This window comes from Mesoplodon bidens (genome assembly GCF_964165515.1).
Source record: "Mesoplodon bidens genome assembly, chromosome: 8".
Classification (NCBI taxonomy): domain Eukaryota; kingdom Metazoa; phylum Chordata; class Mammalia; order Artiodactyla; family Ziphiidae; genus Mesoplodon; species Mesoplodon bidens.
In genome coordinates this window covers 33,517,482-33,534,661 of record NC_138165.1, presented here as the reverse complement: position 1 = coordinate 33,534,661, position 17,180 = coordinate 33,517,482, and the positions used below count along the sequence as shown (strand labels likewise).

General features: G+C 36.9%; 1 protein-coding gene across 1 annotated transcript in view; it reads right to left on the bottom strand.

Moving 5' to 3' along the window:
* Positions 1–17,180, bottom strand: part of SLC38A11 (solute carrier family 38 member 11) — a 51,317-nt gene that overhangs the window by 6,168 nt on the left and 27,969 nt on the right. Inside the window, exons 8-11 of the mRNA XM_081242181.1 lie at positions 9,496–9,566; positions 8,336–8,497; positions 5,200–5,312; positions 2,100–2,231 (exon numbers count right to left, since the gene is read on the bottom strand). Of these exons, the coding sequence (XP_081098307.1) occupies positions 2,100–2,231; positions 5,200–5,312; positions 8,336–8,497; positions 9,496–9,566 (478 nt within the window). The remainder of the gene's footprint in view (positions 1–2,099; positions 2,232–5,199; positions 5,313–8,335; positions 8,498–9,495; positions 9,567–17,180) is intronic.

The window sequence follows — 17,180 nt, the reverse complement described above, 5'->3', positions numbered from 1 at the left end:
CACCCCCTACCCCCTCCCCTCTGGCAACCACTCATTTGTTCTCCATATCTATGAGCCTGTTTTCATTTTTTAAAAATCTTTCTTAGATTCCACATATAAGTAAGACAATACAGTATTTGTCTTTTTCTGTGTGACTTATTTCACTTAGCATAATACTTTCTGGATCCAACTATGATTTCATTTTGTTTTGCCCAAGTAGTATTCCATTGTATATACATACCACATCTTCTTTATTCATTCATCTATTGATGGACATTTAGGTTGTTTCTATATCTTGGCTACTGTAAATAATGCTGCCATGTACTTCAGGGTGCATATATATTTTCAAATTAGTGTTTTTGTTTTTCTTTGGATAAATACCCAGAAGAGGAATTGCTGGATCCCAAGAAGTCATTCTTGATGTGTCCCTCTATCCCCCTGTCCTCCCAGTTGAATTGGTTACCAAATTCTGTCAATCTTTTCTCAAAAATGTCTTTTAGGAGTCTACTTATACCTCTTTCTTCTCTTCATTGCCTATATAGCAGCTGAACTTTTATTTGTGAGATTGTAAGCTCCACGATAGCATGGGTCCTTTCTGATTTCCTCCCATCCTTGTATCTCTGTTGTGTGGAATACAGTATACTTGACCCTTGAATAATGTAAGGGTTAAGGGGTTTCTGAGCAGTTGAAAATCCGTGTATAACTTATAGTCAGCCCTCCACATACTTGATTCCTCCATATCTGCAGATTCAACCAACTGAGGTTCATGTAGTACATATTTATTGAAAAAAATCTGTACACAAGTGGACCTGTGCAGTTCAAACCCATGTTGTTCAAGGGTCAACTGTAATTATTCAATATATATCTGATCAACAAATAAACAAGTTAGAAAATGCACTAAATTTTAAATCTTTGTAATATTTGCACAGAAAGGAAAGGAAAATAATAATTACGGGAAAGAATAAACATAAGCCAAAGGATAAAATGAAGAATTAATATGGCTTACTCATAGGTCAAAAATAAGATCGACTAGGGCTTCCCTGGTGGCGCAGTGGTTGAGAGTCTGCCTGCCGATGCAGGGGACATGGGTTCGTGCCCTGGTCCGGGAAGATCCCACATGCCGCGGAGCGGCTGGGCCCATGAGCCATGGCCGCTGAGCCTGCGCGTCCGGAGCCTGTGCTCCGCAACGGGAGAGGCCACAACAGTGAGAGGCCCGCTTAATGCAAAAAAAAAAAAAAGATCGACTAGAGCTGAGGGCAGATTCTGGGAAGTTAACGGTAAAAAACTTTCCATAGAAGATTTGGGTTCAGATCATAAAGGCAACAGATTTTATGCTTGTTGGTAGGAAAGTGGAGACTTTTAAGCAGGATGGTGATAAATTGGAAGCAGAGCTTAAATATATGCTAGTTGAAGCAAAACGCCAGTACTAATTCAGATGTGATATGATGAGGACCTAGATTTGGGAAGCAGCAGTAGAGATTACAAAGGAAAGTCTAGAGGCAGAAAAAAATACTTCAAAGAAAAAAAGAAGAACTTGCACCAGGGTAAGTTAATGCGGGGTGTGGATATAAGTCTCTTCATTACATATTTTAATTAATCTCTCTAGACCTATCTTCACTCTGCATAGGACTTTCCAGATCCATTTAATTTATTGTTATTTTTAGTAATATGTATGTTCTACAGAAAATAGAATATGAAAAATGTCCTTTAAACCAATACCTTAATTTCAGCACTATTGACATTTTGGATTGGATAATTCTTTGTAGTAGGGGTTACCCTGCACATTGTGGGATGGTTAGCCACATTCCTGTCCTCTACCCACTAGATACCACTAGCACCAGTCTACCCAGTTGTGGCAACTAAAAATGTCTCTAGACATTGCTAAATGTCCCCTGCAGGTGGAGAGGGAAGGGCAATATTTCCCCCACTGGAGAACCACTGCTCTAAAAATATAGTCCTATAAAGTACACAATATCATCTTTATAAATATTTACTATAATATAACAAACACATTTTCATTCCACTTTAGAAAGTGACACCTTTGTTAAGGGGAAACACATCTCATGTTAAATGTAAACATTATTTTAAAAGGGATTCTTAGAATCTTTAAATGTACTTACATTGAGCTCTAAAACTATTCCAAGGCAATCGATCAGCAATGACACAAGTGTGGCCACAGTAATGATAACCACTGTTATGATAATGTGGAGAACTGACGAAAGAGTCCCACCAAAAAACACATTGGCAATTACCTGCCAAATATAAACAGATTATTTAGAGAGGGAGTCTCAGAGTTGTGCAGGACTTATTAAGAGAGTATTTTATATTATAGTAGTTAGGACTGTATAAAATACTACGAATTAGGCAATCAATCAAATCTTAAGCCAAAGCCATATGAATGAATGTTCTATCGTTTCCAAAGTATTTACACATAGACACACACACACATATCAATAACAAGTATTCTTTGTTGAACTATTAGACAGGCAGTGGATTACATTCCAGACTCAGAACATGGCATACTAATGTGTGAATAAATATATTTCTCAAGTGTAAGAGAGACCTTGGGAAGTTACCTTATCCTTCCTCCTTGAGTCCAACAAGGTTACCACTTACACAAACTACAGATGCTATTTAGATTATTTGAATGACCTCTAAGGAAGGGGTTAGCACAATATCCTTTAATAATAATGGGTGTGCAATATCCTTTACTAACAGGAAATTAATTTCATATAATCTAAATCCTATTTGATACAAGCCAAGTCTATTTTATCTTGCCTTTCCTCAACAAAAATGGAAAAGAGTTGATTACCATTTTCCATTGATACTCAGATCAGGAAATCGATCAACAGTTACTAATTTACTGTGTCCCACAGTTTGTTATGACTTGCTAAGAGAAAATGTCTAGGAGATGATTCCTATTCTCAGAAATTAACATCCTAATTGGAGAGATCCAACCAATCTAATGAAACAAATAGTGATCAATTTTTGACAGATTAAAAAGATCAAATACAATTCAGAACTAGACAGTGATTTAGTTATCTAGATCTGATTCCCTGAGAGTAATTGGCTTTACAGTATTCCTGAAATGTGCTTGTCCTACCTTGGCTTGAGGTAGGACTTGAAACATGGGTGGGATTTAGAACAGAATTATAGACCAAGGCAACAGTGTGAAAAAGAGCAAAGAGGTAAGAACAGTAAAGATACCTATGGGGGACAAGGAGGAGACAGCCTGAATAGGGTGGTAGCTTTATGCAAAAGAACCATGAGACAAGTATTGGAAATGGTGGGAGAGGGTCAGATGCTGGGGGACCTTAATGACTGTGATAAGTAGCATTCCTAGTTGAGTAACAGCCCCCCATTGACTGGATACTGCCATAACTCTGTTAATAATTAAATGGGGATACTAATCACTCTTACTCATTTATAGTTTTACAATTGGTAATGTCCCTGCAAATATTATCTAATTTGAAGTTCATTCTTATAGATGAAGATCACTGAGTGGGGCAGGCTAGTGAGAGTATTTATTAGGCACAGACTGGCTTTGTGGCACCCTTGTACTTGGCTGGCTACTTTACCTGTGAATAGAAACAGCTTTGATTATATTTAGGCTAACTGTATATATTTGTGTGTGTGTGTGTATGTGTGTGTGTGTGTGTGCAGAAAGGAGAGAAAGAAAAAGGAAGTGAATGGGTGAGGTATATACAAAGTTCCTCTGCCTAGTATTTGCTATCATGGCAGAGATCTCTGTTCAGTTCTGTCTTCCTGTCATGGCAGCTAGAAAGGAAACACAAGTTCCAAGTACTGAAGACATAAGCTATACAGGTGGAGTGACTCTGACAGACCACGAGCAGTTCACCAGAAACCACATGAGAATGCACCATTTATTGTTGCTGATCTAGAGATCAGATTTGAACCTAAAGTACTGGGCAGAAACTAAAATAAAACCATTTCCGGCATCCAACAATAGTTGGCAAAAATTTTAAAGGCTCTTCAATTTAAAAAATATTCATCAAGTTCAGTCTACTGCTCCCTATATTTGAGGAGAGCTGGCCTATGAGTTATACATTTGTAAGTGAGGACAAGTGATAACTGCAAAGGATATACATAGTGCTGAACATGTCCTCATTCCTTTTCCTTGTGCAGTTCCCTATCCGCAGAATTAGCATAAGGTAAGCACTGGTGTGCCTCTAGAAGCCTGCCCATTAGTTAGTGTATTTGAAGCTCTGTAGGCATTTTGCTTCACACATTAGACCCATTGACATGGTGCACTGTGTAAACAGCCTCTAGGAATAGATCCTAAGACTAAGCCTTTTCAGTGTGATTCCTGAAAGAACCACTATGAAGTAGGATCATGTTTTTCTGCTAAATGGTACAGTGGATTTTTAGCTTACTGTTTAAGGGATTCCTGACAAGCCACATTATCCAATTTTACACAAAAAGAATTAGTTCTCTCTTACCTAATCTTCCTCTACAAATTCACGTGGGCTATATAACATAACTTGGAGTTGACTTTATAAGTGAAATATATCAATATAGAGATAAAAGTAAATAATATACTCTCTATTATTTTATATGGTATATAAGTATAAATAGATAAATATATTTATCATAATAAGCATATTTATAAACTTATGAATGAATAAAGGTTTATTTTACATTTATATAAAATAAACATTTATAAATTTATAAATATATAAATTAAATATATCTGTAAAACTAATGGTTTAAATTGACTTTTGGGTTTTCATGAAAAATAAAATATTTTAGTTTTTTAAAACTAATAAAATTCATCAAAGCTGTCCTGTGGTGCCTTTAATACATGTTGACTTATAAAACATTTTAGCCAAAAAACAATTTTGTAAAACATGTTTTAAACCTTAGTACTTAATTTCTTTGTAAGAATGAGTAAAATAAAATCTTGGTTTGACTCTATTAAAGGCTGGCATTCACTTTGGAATGCAGTTGTATTAATATTTATACTTACGTTAATATAAACTAAACTATCAAACATGATTTTCAAATCCAACTTTTGAAAAAATATCTTGTAAACATTTGAATATAAATTTATCTTTAAACTGGTTAAAAGAGAGAATTTTATACATTATATTACTTGTCATGCACTTGGGAATTTGCAAAATCAAATGATTTATAAATCGCCCCAAATTAATGCAGTAGAGAGATGACCTAGGTAAAGTGTCGGAAAGAAGTTGTGCTTACCTCTCTAGTCACAAAGCATTCAATCGGGTACGTCAAAATGACAGTGACTCCATAACAAAACCTTCCAAATGTTACCAAGTCATCATTTCTGCAATAATTTTCAAATAAGTCTCCTAGAGAATAATATAAAATAGATTTATTTAATAGATACTGGGTATTTGACATAAATATCTAATAAATGAGATATTGGGTATTTATTATATAAGTGAAGCTACATAAATGTCATTTAATTTAATAGAATAGACTGCCAATCTAAACATAAATTTTGCATTCAAAAACTATATAATTACTGATGGGTATTAAAAGCAGCACATGTTCCACTTGAAAGCAAATTCATCACTAATAGTTTTTTTTCTTACTCTCAGTGTTTGTTTTTAGAAGATTAGCCTTATATTTGTACCAAGTTCTGAAAAATACTTTTATCCATTGTCTTTTTACACCAGAATCAACTCCCTAAATTCTTGTGCACTGGTTTTATAAACTTGCTTCTGGTCTTTGTTTCTGGTAAGTAAGTGACTTCATTAAAAAAAAAAAAAAAAAAAAGTCTTAAAATAAACAAATTTCCTTTTGAAATGTTATTCTTAGATCAAGGACAATCCTGAAAGGAACAGTAGACTAGTACATGTAGGGAGCTGAATTTCCTGTATATCACGCTATAGAGTTTAATCACAAACTCAGGGCCACAGCAAGGAAATCCAAACATACGTTATCTTCCACAGTATCTGATGAGCCCGAGGTAAATGCACTGATTCAAAACTGTGAAAATATGGTTATTTCCCAGGCAGAGTATTATATTTAATTAGTTCCAAACTAAACGATGGACCATATATACATTGAACCAATTCTTATTTAGAGACTGTATTTTCTTAGACACCTGTGAGGAAATGCAGGGATATAATGAGGGCACAGATCATGTCAGCAAAAAGTTTCCCAATATGGAAACAAAAAAGATTTGAGACTGTTTATTTCCTAAATATAACATGCTTACATTTTAAAATGTTGGTCACATTTTTCGATGAGACTGAATAGAAAATTAGATAAAAGTCACACACTACCACACTGTTTACAAAGAGAACAAAATAATAATACTTCTGTACTTTTTTCTTCATTAAAAGACTAAATGACCTGCCTCTTCCCAAGACTTACTTTAAGTGACTCTTTTCCCCTCCCCCTGTTAATTGGAGTAAATGTACATTACTTTTTAGTGTTCCTTTTGGGCAGAAGGAGATTAAACCACAAAGCAGTAGTGGCAGAGGTTCATCCAAGGTTGATTGAAAGGGTTCCAACACTCTGAGAAAAAAGGACCAAAGCTCCCTGTTCACTAACCTCCACTAAAAAACAGGCCCTGCACCTTTTCAAAAGTCACTGGGAAATTCAAGAACAATGTAGAGTTCTCACTGCCTCACAAGCTGGAGTTTATGTAAGGAAAGGGAAAAGAAGCATCCAGTGTGCACAAACAAGACTAGATTTGCCTAAGGCAAAATGGCCTGAAGAAACAACCTCAGCTTATTCTAGCTTGAGTCTAAGTGTATTTTAGGGAATTATAGCTAGAAAAGAAAGAAAAAAAAAACAAAAACAGACAACCAAAAGCAAAACCAACCTGTCAGCTTTGTTATATAAAGACTTAATTATATCTGCACAATTACTAATGATAAAAACACCAGGAAGGTGTGACTAAGAAAAAGGATTTATGTCTTATAGAAAAGGCATTTAAAACCAAGGTCCTGTGCAGACTGGAGCCTACAGGCTATTTGTCTTTGCAAACTATGTAGCAATAGTGATACATGGCAATGTTTTGAAACAATTTTTATCAAGATTTTCAAGGTCACTTCATTACTGCAATCTAATGGCACACACAGGTATTATATTTTTGATGGCACTGGGATTATGTTATTCATCACTCTTTTATGAAGCCATCTTCTTTATTTCTTGAGAAATCTCTCCCTATAATCATAGTCACCTGTAACCTGCATTTGGAACAATGTACCACCCACCCAAGAGTACTTCAGTGTCATCTGAAAAGTAAGCTAAGCAGAACTAGAGGCTAAGAGACAGTTTTTAATGGGCCATATGTATCCAAAATGGGGTAGACGACAAGATGGAATGGAAAGAAAATGGGACTGAAAGTTAGGCGATGTGTTTTTTACTTTGTCAGCAGCCAGCTTGGGCAAGTTACTCCGCCTCTTTGTGTTCTAGGCAGGGGGTAAAACTAGTTATTCCACTTACCTTCCTAGGGTTGTCTGAAGGTCAAATGAGATAACAGACCTGCAAAAGCTGTGAAATGCATGAATCAAAGTATTTAGCAGGCTGTCAGAATACCCTAACTCTCACGCTACAGAGATGAGTGAATGTAAGGGTCAAGGATGTAGAAGAGATGACCATTCATTTGTTGGGCCTGGATGAACAGAAGAAAAGAGAAGTGAGTTCAGTGTGGGGTCCTGGGATGAGAGTTGGGGTGAGGAGGGAAAGGCCTGGTTTTGTGGGAAAGATGTATTTTGTGATTAAGGCAAGAGTGAAACAACTAAGTAGAAATGTCCTGCAGGCAAGAGGCTGGAGATGAAAAGAAAGTCCTGGACTAGAGTTAAAACAATAAATATCTCCAAGAATTTGTTGAGAGAAAAAAAGCCAACTTGCTTGAGCCAGTTAATGGGGGTTGTGGGGAGAGAGGGAGAAGAGGTAGGAGAAAGTAAAGATGAATCACTCAGAGAGAAAAAAATATTAAGGGAGTGAATGACGGTATGGTAGTGCTCTTTTCTCTGCGGGAGGAAAGAATGTACAGAACTGTTAAGTGATTCAGAGAGGTCCATGAAAATCACAACCAAGATGACTGTTAGCTTTGAAGAGTGGGAGGATATTGGTGTCCTCGAAAGTGAAACTGCAGTGGACTAGTAGAGAGGGAAGATGGAACTCATGTGCTTTGAAGTGACACCATGGAAGGAGGGAGAATGGACTACAGAAGAAGCTTAGCAGTTTAAAAAGGAGAAAATTAGGAACATTAGGAGAGGCAGGAAGGTAGAGGAGAGAAAAGGTTCTACTCTGAAGTAGAACATTGGGTATAATTGTAGTTAAAATGAGAAATGATAGCACCACTCCATATGAACCCCAAAATATGCTAATACTGAATTTTTCATTTTACCTTGGGTGTAGCCAGTAAATGTCATGTATCCACATGTAGCAAAGAGAATACTGATAAATACAGAAATCAAGGTGGACACATGGATGATGCGAGACCACTTAGCTACTGTGGGTTCTTCCAAAGAACCATAAACTAAGAAGCAGTTATGGTGGCAAATAAATGCTGCAATACAAGAAAAAAAAAGCATTATTAAAGCAAGCACCATAGTTCTCCCTTTCCTTCTGAAAATTCAGAGATCTATGCTACTTTGAAATACTAACGAACTGAAGTTCAAATATACTAATTTACTAAATACGTCAGAAATAATCTTTCTAACAGATGTAGGAATGAGAAATTTCATTCACATTAGGCTTATATTCTCCTCATGTCACTCTTGATATATACCAGGCCTAGCCAACTTTCTCTCCCATTTCCCAGTGGCCTTTCCAATCTTAAAGGAAATCTAAACAACACCATATTTTCAGTCCAGGGCTTCCTTTCCCATCTGGGATATAACAGAGTAACTTTAGATGGCCAATTCACAATACTTTGTGTGCAAGGTTTTGAAGAAGTCCATAACACTTGCTAGATTTTCAAGTTAAGAAACAAGAAGACTTAAATGAGTTTTCTGCATGAGGAAGAGACTTGTCCAAATTGAAGCAAATACTGGTGATGAGTGAGAAAAGTTTGAGCCTAATTTTATGTTGGCACAAACTGGATCATATGCTGCTAATGGGAAGTCTAAAACTTAGGACATCTGCTCTCCAGACACACAGCACTTTTTAAAAAATAAATAAATTATTTATTTATTTATTTTTGGCTGTGTTGGGTCTTTGTTGCTGTGCACAAGCTTTCTTTAGTTGTGGTGAGTGGGGGCTACTCTTCGTTGCAGTGCGCGGGCTTCTCACTGTTGTGGCTTCTCATTGTGGAGCACGGGCTCTAGGTGCGCAGGCTTCAGTAGTTGTGGCTTGCGGGCTCTAGAGCTCAGGCTCAGTAGTTGTAGTGCACGGGCTTAGTTGCTCCACGGCATGTGGGATCTTCCCAGGCCAGGGGTCAAACCCGTGTCCCTTGCATTGGCAAGCGGATTCTTAACCACTGTGCCACCAGGGAAGCCCCACAGCGCTTTTTCATGGTACAGAAGACTCCATATTGAGAAAGGGCCTTGGAAACCACCTACTCACCAAACGACATTACACCAACAGCCTGAATAGCATTGGGCTTTGCAAATATCCAGGCATCTTCTGTTTTTGGTCTAGAAGAGAAATCAGTTAATTTGATGAATTAAACAAATGCAAGCATAAACATAAAAGAAAACAAGAAATGATGTCACACTATAAATTGAACATCTTTAAGTCAGAAATTAATAAGGGGCTCCCATTCATCTTTTTAAATTGTAAATAAATTTCCCAAGAATACCAATGTTACTGTTAACCTCAGTCCTTGAAAATGCATGCCCATGACTTGGAGAGACTCTAGTTTTACATATTTAGAATGGACCACTTAACTCTGTGACTTTATCTACTTATCAATTTAACAACAAACATTTGCTATGCATCATCATTTGAGATACTTGTTGAGGGAGATTCAAACATTAATAATGCAAAGTTCTTCCTCAGTTAATCAATGCCGCCTTTTTTTTTTTTTTTTTTTGGCGGTACGCGGGCCTCTCACTGTTGTGGCCTCTCCCGTTGCGGAGCACAGGCTCCGGACGCGCAGGCTCAGCGGCCATGGCTCAGAGGCCTAGCCACTCTGCGGCATGTGGGATCTTCCCGGACGGGGGCACGAACCCGTGTTCCCTGCATCGGCAGGCGGACTCCCAACCACTGCGCCACCAGGGAAGCCCTAGAAATATATGTACTTTAAATAGCTTGAATAAGTCTCTTTCCTAGTGGAATTAAAATATTTGACAACCTGTCTATAGGCAGGGATTGGTCTCCCTGTTTAAATCCCTGAGTAACAGTGAAGAGCACAGGCTCCAAGGTCAGACAGCCTGTGTGAACTTCTGGCCCCATCCACTTATTAGCTATGTGACCTTAGGCAAAGTACTTAACCTTTCTGTGCTTCAGTTTTGATATCTATAAAATGAGGATAATAACAATAGTACCAAATTCACTGAGTTATTGTGTAAATTAAATAAGAAAAATATGTAAAACTTTGGAAGAGGGCTTCCCTGGTGACGCAGTGGTTGAGAGTCCGCCTGCTGATGCAGGGGACACAGGTTCGTGCCCCGGTCCAGGAAGATCCCACATGCCGCAGAGCGGCTGGGCCCGTGAGCCATGGCCGCTGAGCCTGCGCGTCCGGAGCCTGTGCTCCGCAACGGGAGAGGCCACAACAGTGAGAGGGCCGCGTACCGCAAAAAAAAAAAAAAAAAAAAAAAACTTTGGAAGAGAGCCTAGCATACAGTAAGCATTCAATAAATGGTCACTAGTATTATCAGCTTATGTATTAACATTGTTATTATTATACAGTGTCATTTAATAGAAGGTAGCAAATGTCCAAAAGTATGGCCAGCTTCCCTGAAAAAGAAAGGCTTCAGTGAGATCCAAAAAAGGCATAAGATAGAAGAGGGGGACAGGGAAGAAGGGTCCTAGAAAGCATAAAGGTACTAGGTATAAATCCATCTATTTCCTAAGTTTGTTATTCATTCTCAGTGTAGACGCAGAAATGTCTCATCTGTTTTGTGAGTTAGTGGGATTTATGCATTATATTACTTCTTTCCATATTTGAAATGAGCATTACAGACACAAAAGAACTAAGGAGCATGCAAGGGAGGCCTCCTGCTGTTACAGTCCTTGCTGCTCAGAAATCCATAGTTTGTTGAGTGGGAGCTGCTGCCACCTGCTGCTTCCACGACTCATTGCAGTGAACATTACCAACAGCAGCATGCCTGTCAAATTCCAATGTTAATGTGGAAAAATACAAATTCCGTCCACAGTCCTTAAACATTTTTTTGAGAAAAGGCAGCACTAACAATTGTAGAAGCTTGAAGATTTTTAACTTTCTAATATGTTTTAAATGATCTACTTTCCCTGGTAGGGTATTTCCAGGTGAATAATATTTATTTTTCCTTTCAGTACAGATTGTGGTGGTGCCCTACTTTTTAACTCTTATATTAGTAATGAAAAGGTAGGAGTTTTATTTTTATTTTTCTTCTTTCATTTAAGTTGGAAAGGTTTTTCCTGGTCCATATGGTTCCTTGCTATTCCTAGATAAGATGGAGTGTGAAATAGTACCTATGATGATTTTGGATTTTCTGTGTTCAGCTTAATGATGCTGATTTTATAAGATGGAAAATACCAAAAACATGTTACAGATAGGAAAAAATGTGTGTCCAAATCTAGATAAAGAGAAGGAAAGAGACATTGAATATGGTTTTCCAACCTTTTATAAATTAGCCTGGGATTGAGTTCCAGAAAAATGGTTCCAGAGAAAAACGAAAAGAGAAAGTTTCTTGGTATATTTTATGAAACCTTGATACTCAATGTGGATGAGAAAATGAAGTTACAGACTGCTCTGACTTTAGAATATAGATGCTGAAATAGAAAATGAAATATTATCAAATGCAATCAAGCAATGTTTAAGAAAATAGTCATGTCTAAGAAGAGTTTTTTCCAATAAGTGCAAGAGTAGTTCAGTAATAGAAAAATCTATTAGTATAAGTCATCACATTAACAGATTAATGGAGAAAAAAGCTTATGACTGACGATTTCAGAATAGGCAGAAAAGCGTACAATCCAGTATTTATTTTGACAAGCTTGCTAAGCACGCTATTATTAAAGTAGAACTTCCTTAACCTAATAAGGAATATACACCAAAACCTATAGCAAGTGACATATTTAAAAGTGAAAAGTTAGAAATATTACAATTAAGGGCAGAAACTAGATGAGGATGTTCACTATCACTGCTTTCAGAATAGACTATTGGAACTCTTAGCTAATGCAATAAAATAAGACAGTGATAAGATATGTAATCATTGGAAAGTGATAAATTATTTGGACACAATATAATTACATACACAGAAAATTCAGGGGAATCTACTGACAAGCTATTGGAATTAATAAGAGCATTCAGCAACTTCACTGGATACAAGCTCAATATACAAAAATTAGTAGGGTTGATGTATACAAAAAAGAACCAGTTAAAATGCTTTTTAAATGGCAGTGACAACAAAAACACTAAATATTTTTAAAGATATGCATAATATTAATGGCATGACATAATTTTATTGAAAGACAAACAAATGGAGAGATATACCATGTCCATATTTATGAATGGGAAGACTCAATATCATGTAGATGTCAATTCTCTCCAAATTAATATTTAATTTCAAAGAATAAAACATAATATCGATGGAGAGATTGTTTTAAACCTATAAAGGCGGGCTTCCCTGGTGGCGCAGTGGTTGAGAGTCCGCCTGCCGATGCAGGGGACGCGGGTTCGTGCCCCGGTCCGGGAAGATCCCACATGCCGCGGAGCGGCTGGGCCCGTGAGCCATGGCCGCTGAGCCTGCGCGTCCGGAGCCTGTGCTCCGCAACGGGAGAGGCCACAACAGTGAGAGGCCCGCGTACCGCAAAAACAAACAAACAAACCAACCTATAAAGGCAAAAACCATAAAGGTAAAAATTGATAAACCTGATAAAATCAATGGAAGGTAAATATTAATATAAAATGTCTGTATAATAAAATAATTCATATTCAAAGTTAAAAAATAAAGAAAGCTAAAAATTGGGAGATGAAATGTGTCTTACATATAACCAAGAAAGGGTTATTATCCAGTGTATATTAAATGCTACTGCATATCATAATAAAAAGATATTCCAATGAACAATAGACAACAGGTAACTGACAGAAAAGGAAATGAGAATGGCCAACAAATATGCTGTATGTTGCTCACCCTCCTTCATAATTCGAAAAACTCAAATGAAATACATTAAAAAAAATTTTACACCTAATTCAATAATAGCAATGTTGAGAAGTTGCTAGAACAAGATACAATTATTATGGAGGGAACTGTAAACTATAAAACAGTTTGGAGAAGATCTTGGCAGTATCTAGTAAAGTTTAAGGCACTCAAAGCTTATAAGCAAACAATTACATTTCTAAATTTCTAAACCATCAGATTGTATGTTGTAGAGCAATTAAAAAGAGTCACCCAGTGTTAATTTTATCAAAATGGAAATATACTGAATACGATATTGAGGGAAAAATAGTGAGTTATATTAGAGAATGGATATTTTTTTACCATAGTGATTACTTATGTATATTTTACAAACATACTAATCAATACTAATACATAAATGCATAGTATAAGTATAGAAGCATGAACAGGAATGATTCAAACCAACTTAAGAATAATAGTTATATCTGGGAAAAGAAAAATGAATCCAACTTAAGAATTATAGTTACTGCTATGGAAAGAGAAGTAAATTGACTTTTAAATATGATAGTCTATTGTTGATAAAGACTGGAAACAAATATAGAAAATTATTTCAAAAAGATTTAGCCCAATTTAAAGCTTTCTGAACTTTATATAATTATACAATATTTTCTACATGAAACCTTTTTGGATTTGAACTTAATTTTTAAGCTTAAATTTCCATAAATAGTCTACAACTGAAATTATATTCTTCCTGCTGGAAAGTCATTCAAATCATTCAATTTTCAACAAATATTTGCTGAACACTACCAATGTGGCAATCAATGTTATGACCACTGGAAATGCTGCAGAGAAAAAGACAAAACAAAGAGGTCAAATATTTTTTATTCTGTATGATAATCTAGAATAGCAGCATACAGTAGTGTGTTGGGGAGGAAGACATTTTTTGCTATTCTAGGTTCTTCTGGCTGCTCTAAGAGTTAAATTGACATGAGACAAATTAACAGGAGAAAATCAAACAGAAGTTTAATGACACGTATACATGGGAGAGACCCAGGGGAACTGAGTAACTCGCCAAAATGACCAAAGCCCTCACCTTAAATACCATCTCTTTAGCTAAAGACAAACAAGGATGTTGGGGGTAGTAGTTTGGGACTTCAAAGGGGAGGAAGGCAATTCACATGAAGATGGAAAAGTAAATGTTTGGTAAAGAAATGTCTGCTGGGGGCCATGTGGAGACATGGGACATTCAGCGGACCCTGATCTCTAGCCCTTGCCAAGTTTCTCCACCACACCTAGCACATATTCTTTGCAGGTATCTCTGGTGATTGCTCTATTCCAGGAACGTCCCTCTATCTGAATTCTTTTAGGCAGTGAGGAAGAAGGTCAAAGGTACTTCCTGAGTCTTTTGGGTCTTGATTGTTTTCAGCTCGAGATAATCCACCTGCCAAAGAGACACATTTTGGCATGGCAAATTTTGCTCCCCTACAATTGTTTTCTGTGCTGATGGAAATGTTCTACATCTGTGCTGTGCAATATGGTGACCACTATACATATGTGGCTACTGAGCATTTAAAATTATGGCTAGAGTTAATTAATTTTTAATTCTATTTAATTTTATCTAATTTAAATAGTCACATGTGGGGGGAGATAAATTAGGAGTTTGGGATTAACATATATACACATTACTATATATAAAATAGGTAAAAAACAACGACCTACTGTATAGCACAGGGAACTATACTCAATATCTTGTAATAACCTATAATTGTAATAACCTATAATGGAAAAGAATCTGAAAGAGACTACATATATATTTAGATATATACATTTATATGTATAACTGAATTACTTTGCTGTAAACGACACTGTAAATTAACATTTGCAACTAACACAACATTGTCAATTAACTATACTTCAATAAAAAATCATAAAATAAAAAAAATAGTCACACGTGGCTGGTTGCTACTGTGTTGGACAACATAGATCCATTGCTACAACATAGATCCACAACATAGGCCCATTGCTACTGTGTTGGAGAGGTATAGGTAACTTTTGTTGCAGAAAACCTAATTAACTTCTAATGGTCTAGAAGAGTTAAAGAAATTACTTAAAGAGGGTTTATTTTTCCTGCAGTGTAGCTTATGCTGTAAGTTTCAGCTACTATTTACCAACTGAACTTCCTGAGAGGCAAGTAGAAGAATGGAGGAGATGAGTGTAACAGTAGACAAGAAGAATACTTTGTTAACTTATAAAGAACCATGGCTACTAGAGAATTTGAGAAAGAAAAAAACAAGAAGAAAAGAAAAAGAAGACGAAGAAAGCAAAAAAATAAACTGGGAGAAACAAATCAAAATTGTCATTATCAATACAGACATGGGGGAAAACACAGTACATAGTAGTCATATTGAAATATTATTAAATATGAACCAAGTAAAGACTAATCTGTTATTACAAAGTGATTAAATTATAGGATGAGCACTTTCCTTTTTTTTAATTTTAAAGAATAATTCACAATACATAACCTGTAACAGGAAATGGTTTTCAAATGATTTTTCAAAATCAAACATATTAACATACAACTCTTCAGGAGTATTTCTTTTGTACAAAGAGAGTCTAATTTTCTTCTGAAGAAACCCCAAAATAAGAACTACTCTCTGGTTTCTTTTTGTTTTGCATTCTTCTGTTGGTGCCTGTCAAAGTTCATTTCCCTGAGAACTGAAACCAACCACATTTACTGGTGTGTGTCTAGAGTTTGCAATGGAAGCCAACAGTTTTGAAGTTAGTCCACTGCAGTCGATAGCATCTCTTCAGCAACTGTTAATGTTACCTAGTAATGCATAAACCAGCTCTTTATCCCCATTTGGCTCCTACTTGCTTCTTTCATTTAATGTGATTATTTGCTGGCTATAGATAAAACTGTGATTAATATTGTCAATAAGGGACAACTAGAACAATAATGAACTTAATTTCCACTGTGAAGGAACTTTCTCTCGACTAAGGAAAAACATATGGAATACAGCGAGCTGAAATGGAAAAAGATAATGAGCTTTGGGGTCAGGCAGATTTGGATTAAAAAAAATTTTTTTTAAGAACATAAATTACCATTTTTATTTTCCAATGCTACAAAACAATTTTGTCAAAAACAATTTCCAACTTAAAATAAAGAGTAGAATAAAGTTTTCAAGTATAATTTCCAAGATTAACCCTGTACGAATGATATACGTATTTTAGAAGTTCCAATACTTGCTGGGGAATTTTTTTAAACACTAAACATCTTTGTGATTAAGGCTACTTTAATCTTATCAATTAACCTTCTAACAGCATACTGTGAGAGAACACAAGCAGATTAAAAACACCGTGCTGTTTTCTGCACAAAAGAGACCCAGGTGATGCGGTGACACGAGCATGTCTGGCCTGATTAATAACATGAAAGACTTCATCTTCAGACCAGCCGACCTGCACAGGGGGCCGCACAGACCCGTTCTCTCTCTCTCTCTTCTCTAACTTGGAACAGTAAACATTATTTTAGATCATCTTAGCAAACTAGGGGCAAGCTTACAAACCTCGAGTCTCACAGTCACTCTAGGTGGGACCTCACACACCTGGGGTGTCTGATTTCAAATAAGCCTCGGAAGACCCTCTCATGCTGACCTGCCCCTTTTGCTGCTCTCCAGATGAGAGGGTCAAGGGCCTTCTCACCCTTCTGAAGGCTGTCACCACACAGAGGCCAGCATATCTCTTGATGTCCACACAGGCGCTGGTGGACATTGCCACACAAGGGCCAAGAAGTGTGAGGCCTGGGGGAGCCCTGCTCCCTGGTTTGGAGCCTGTGGGAGCCCTGGCCCTGCCCCTCCTCCTCGCTTCCCCTCCCCTCCTCTCTTCTGGCTTTGCCCCACGCCTCCCGCATCAGGTCAGCGTGTGCTGACCGTGGTGTCTGTGTGGGCGTCCTGGTGGCCATCAGGCCTGCTCGGGGGTTGGCCAAGGTGA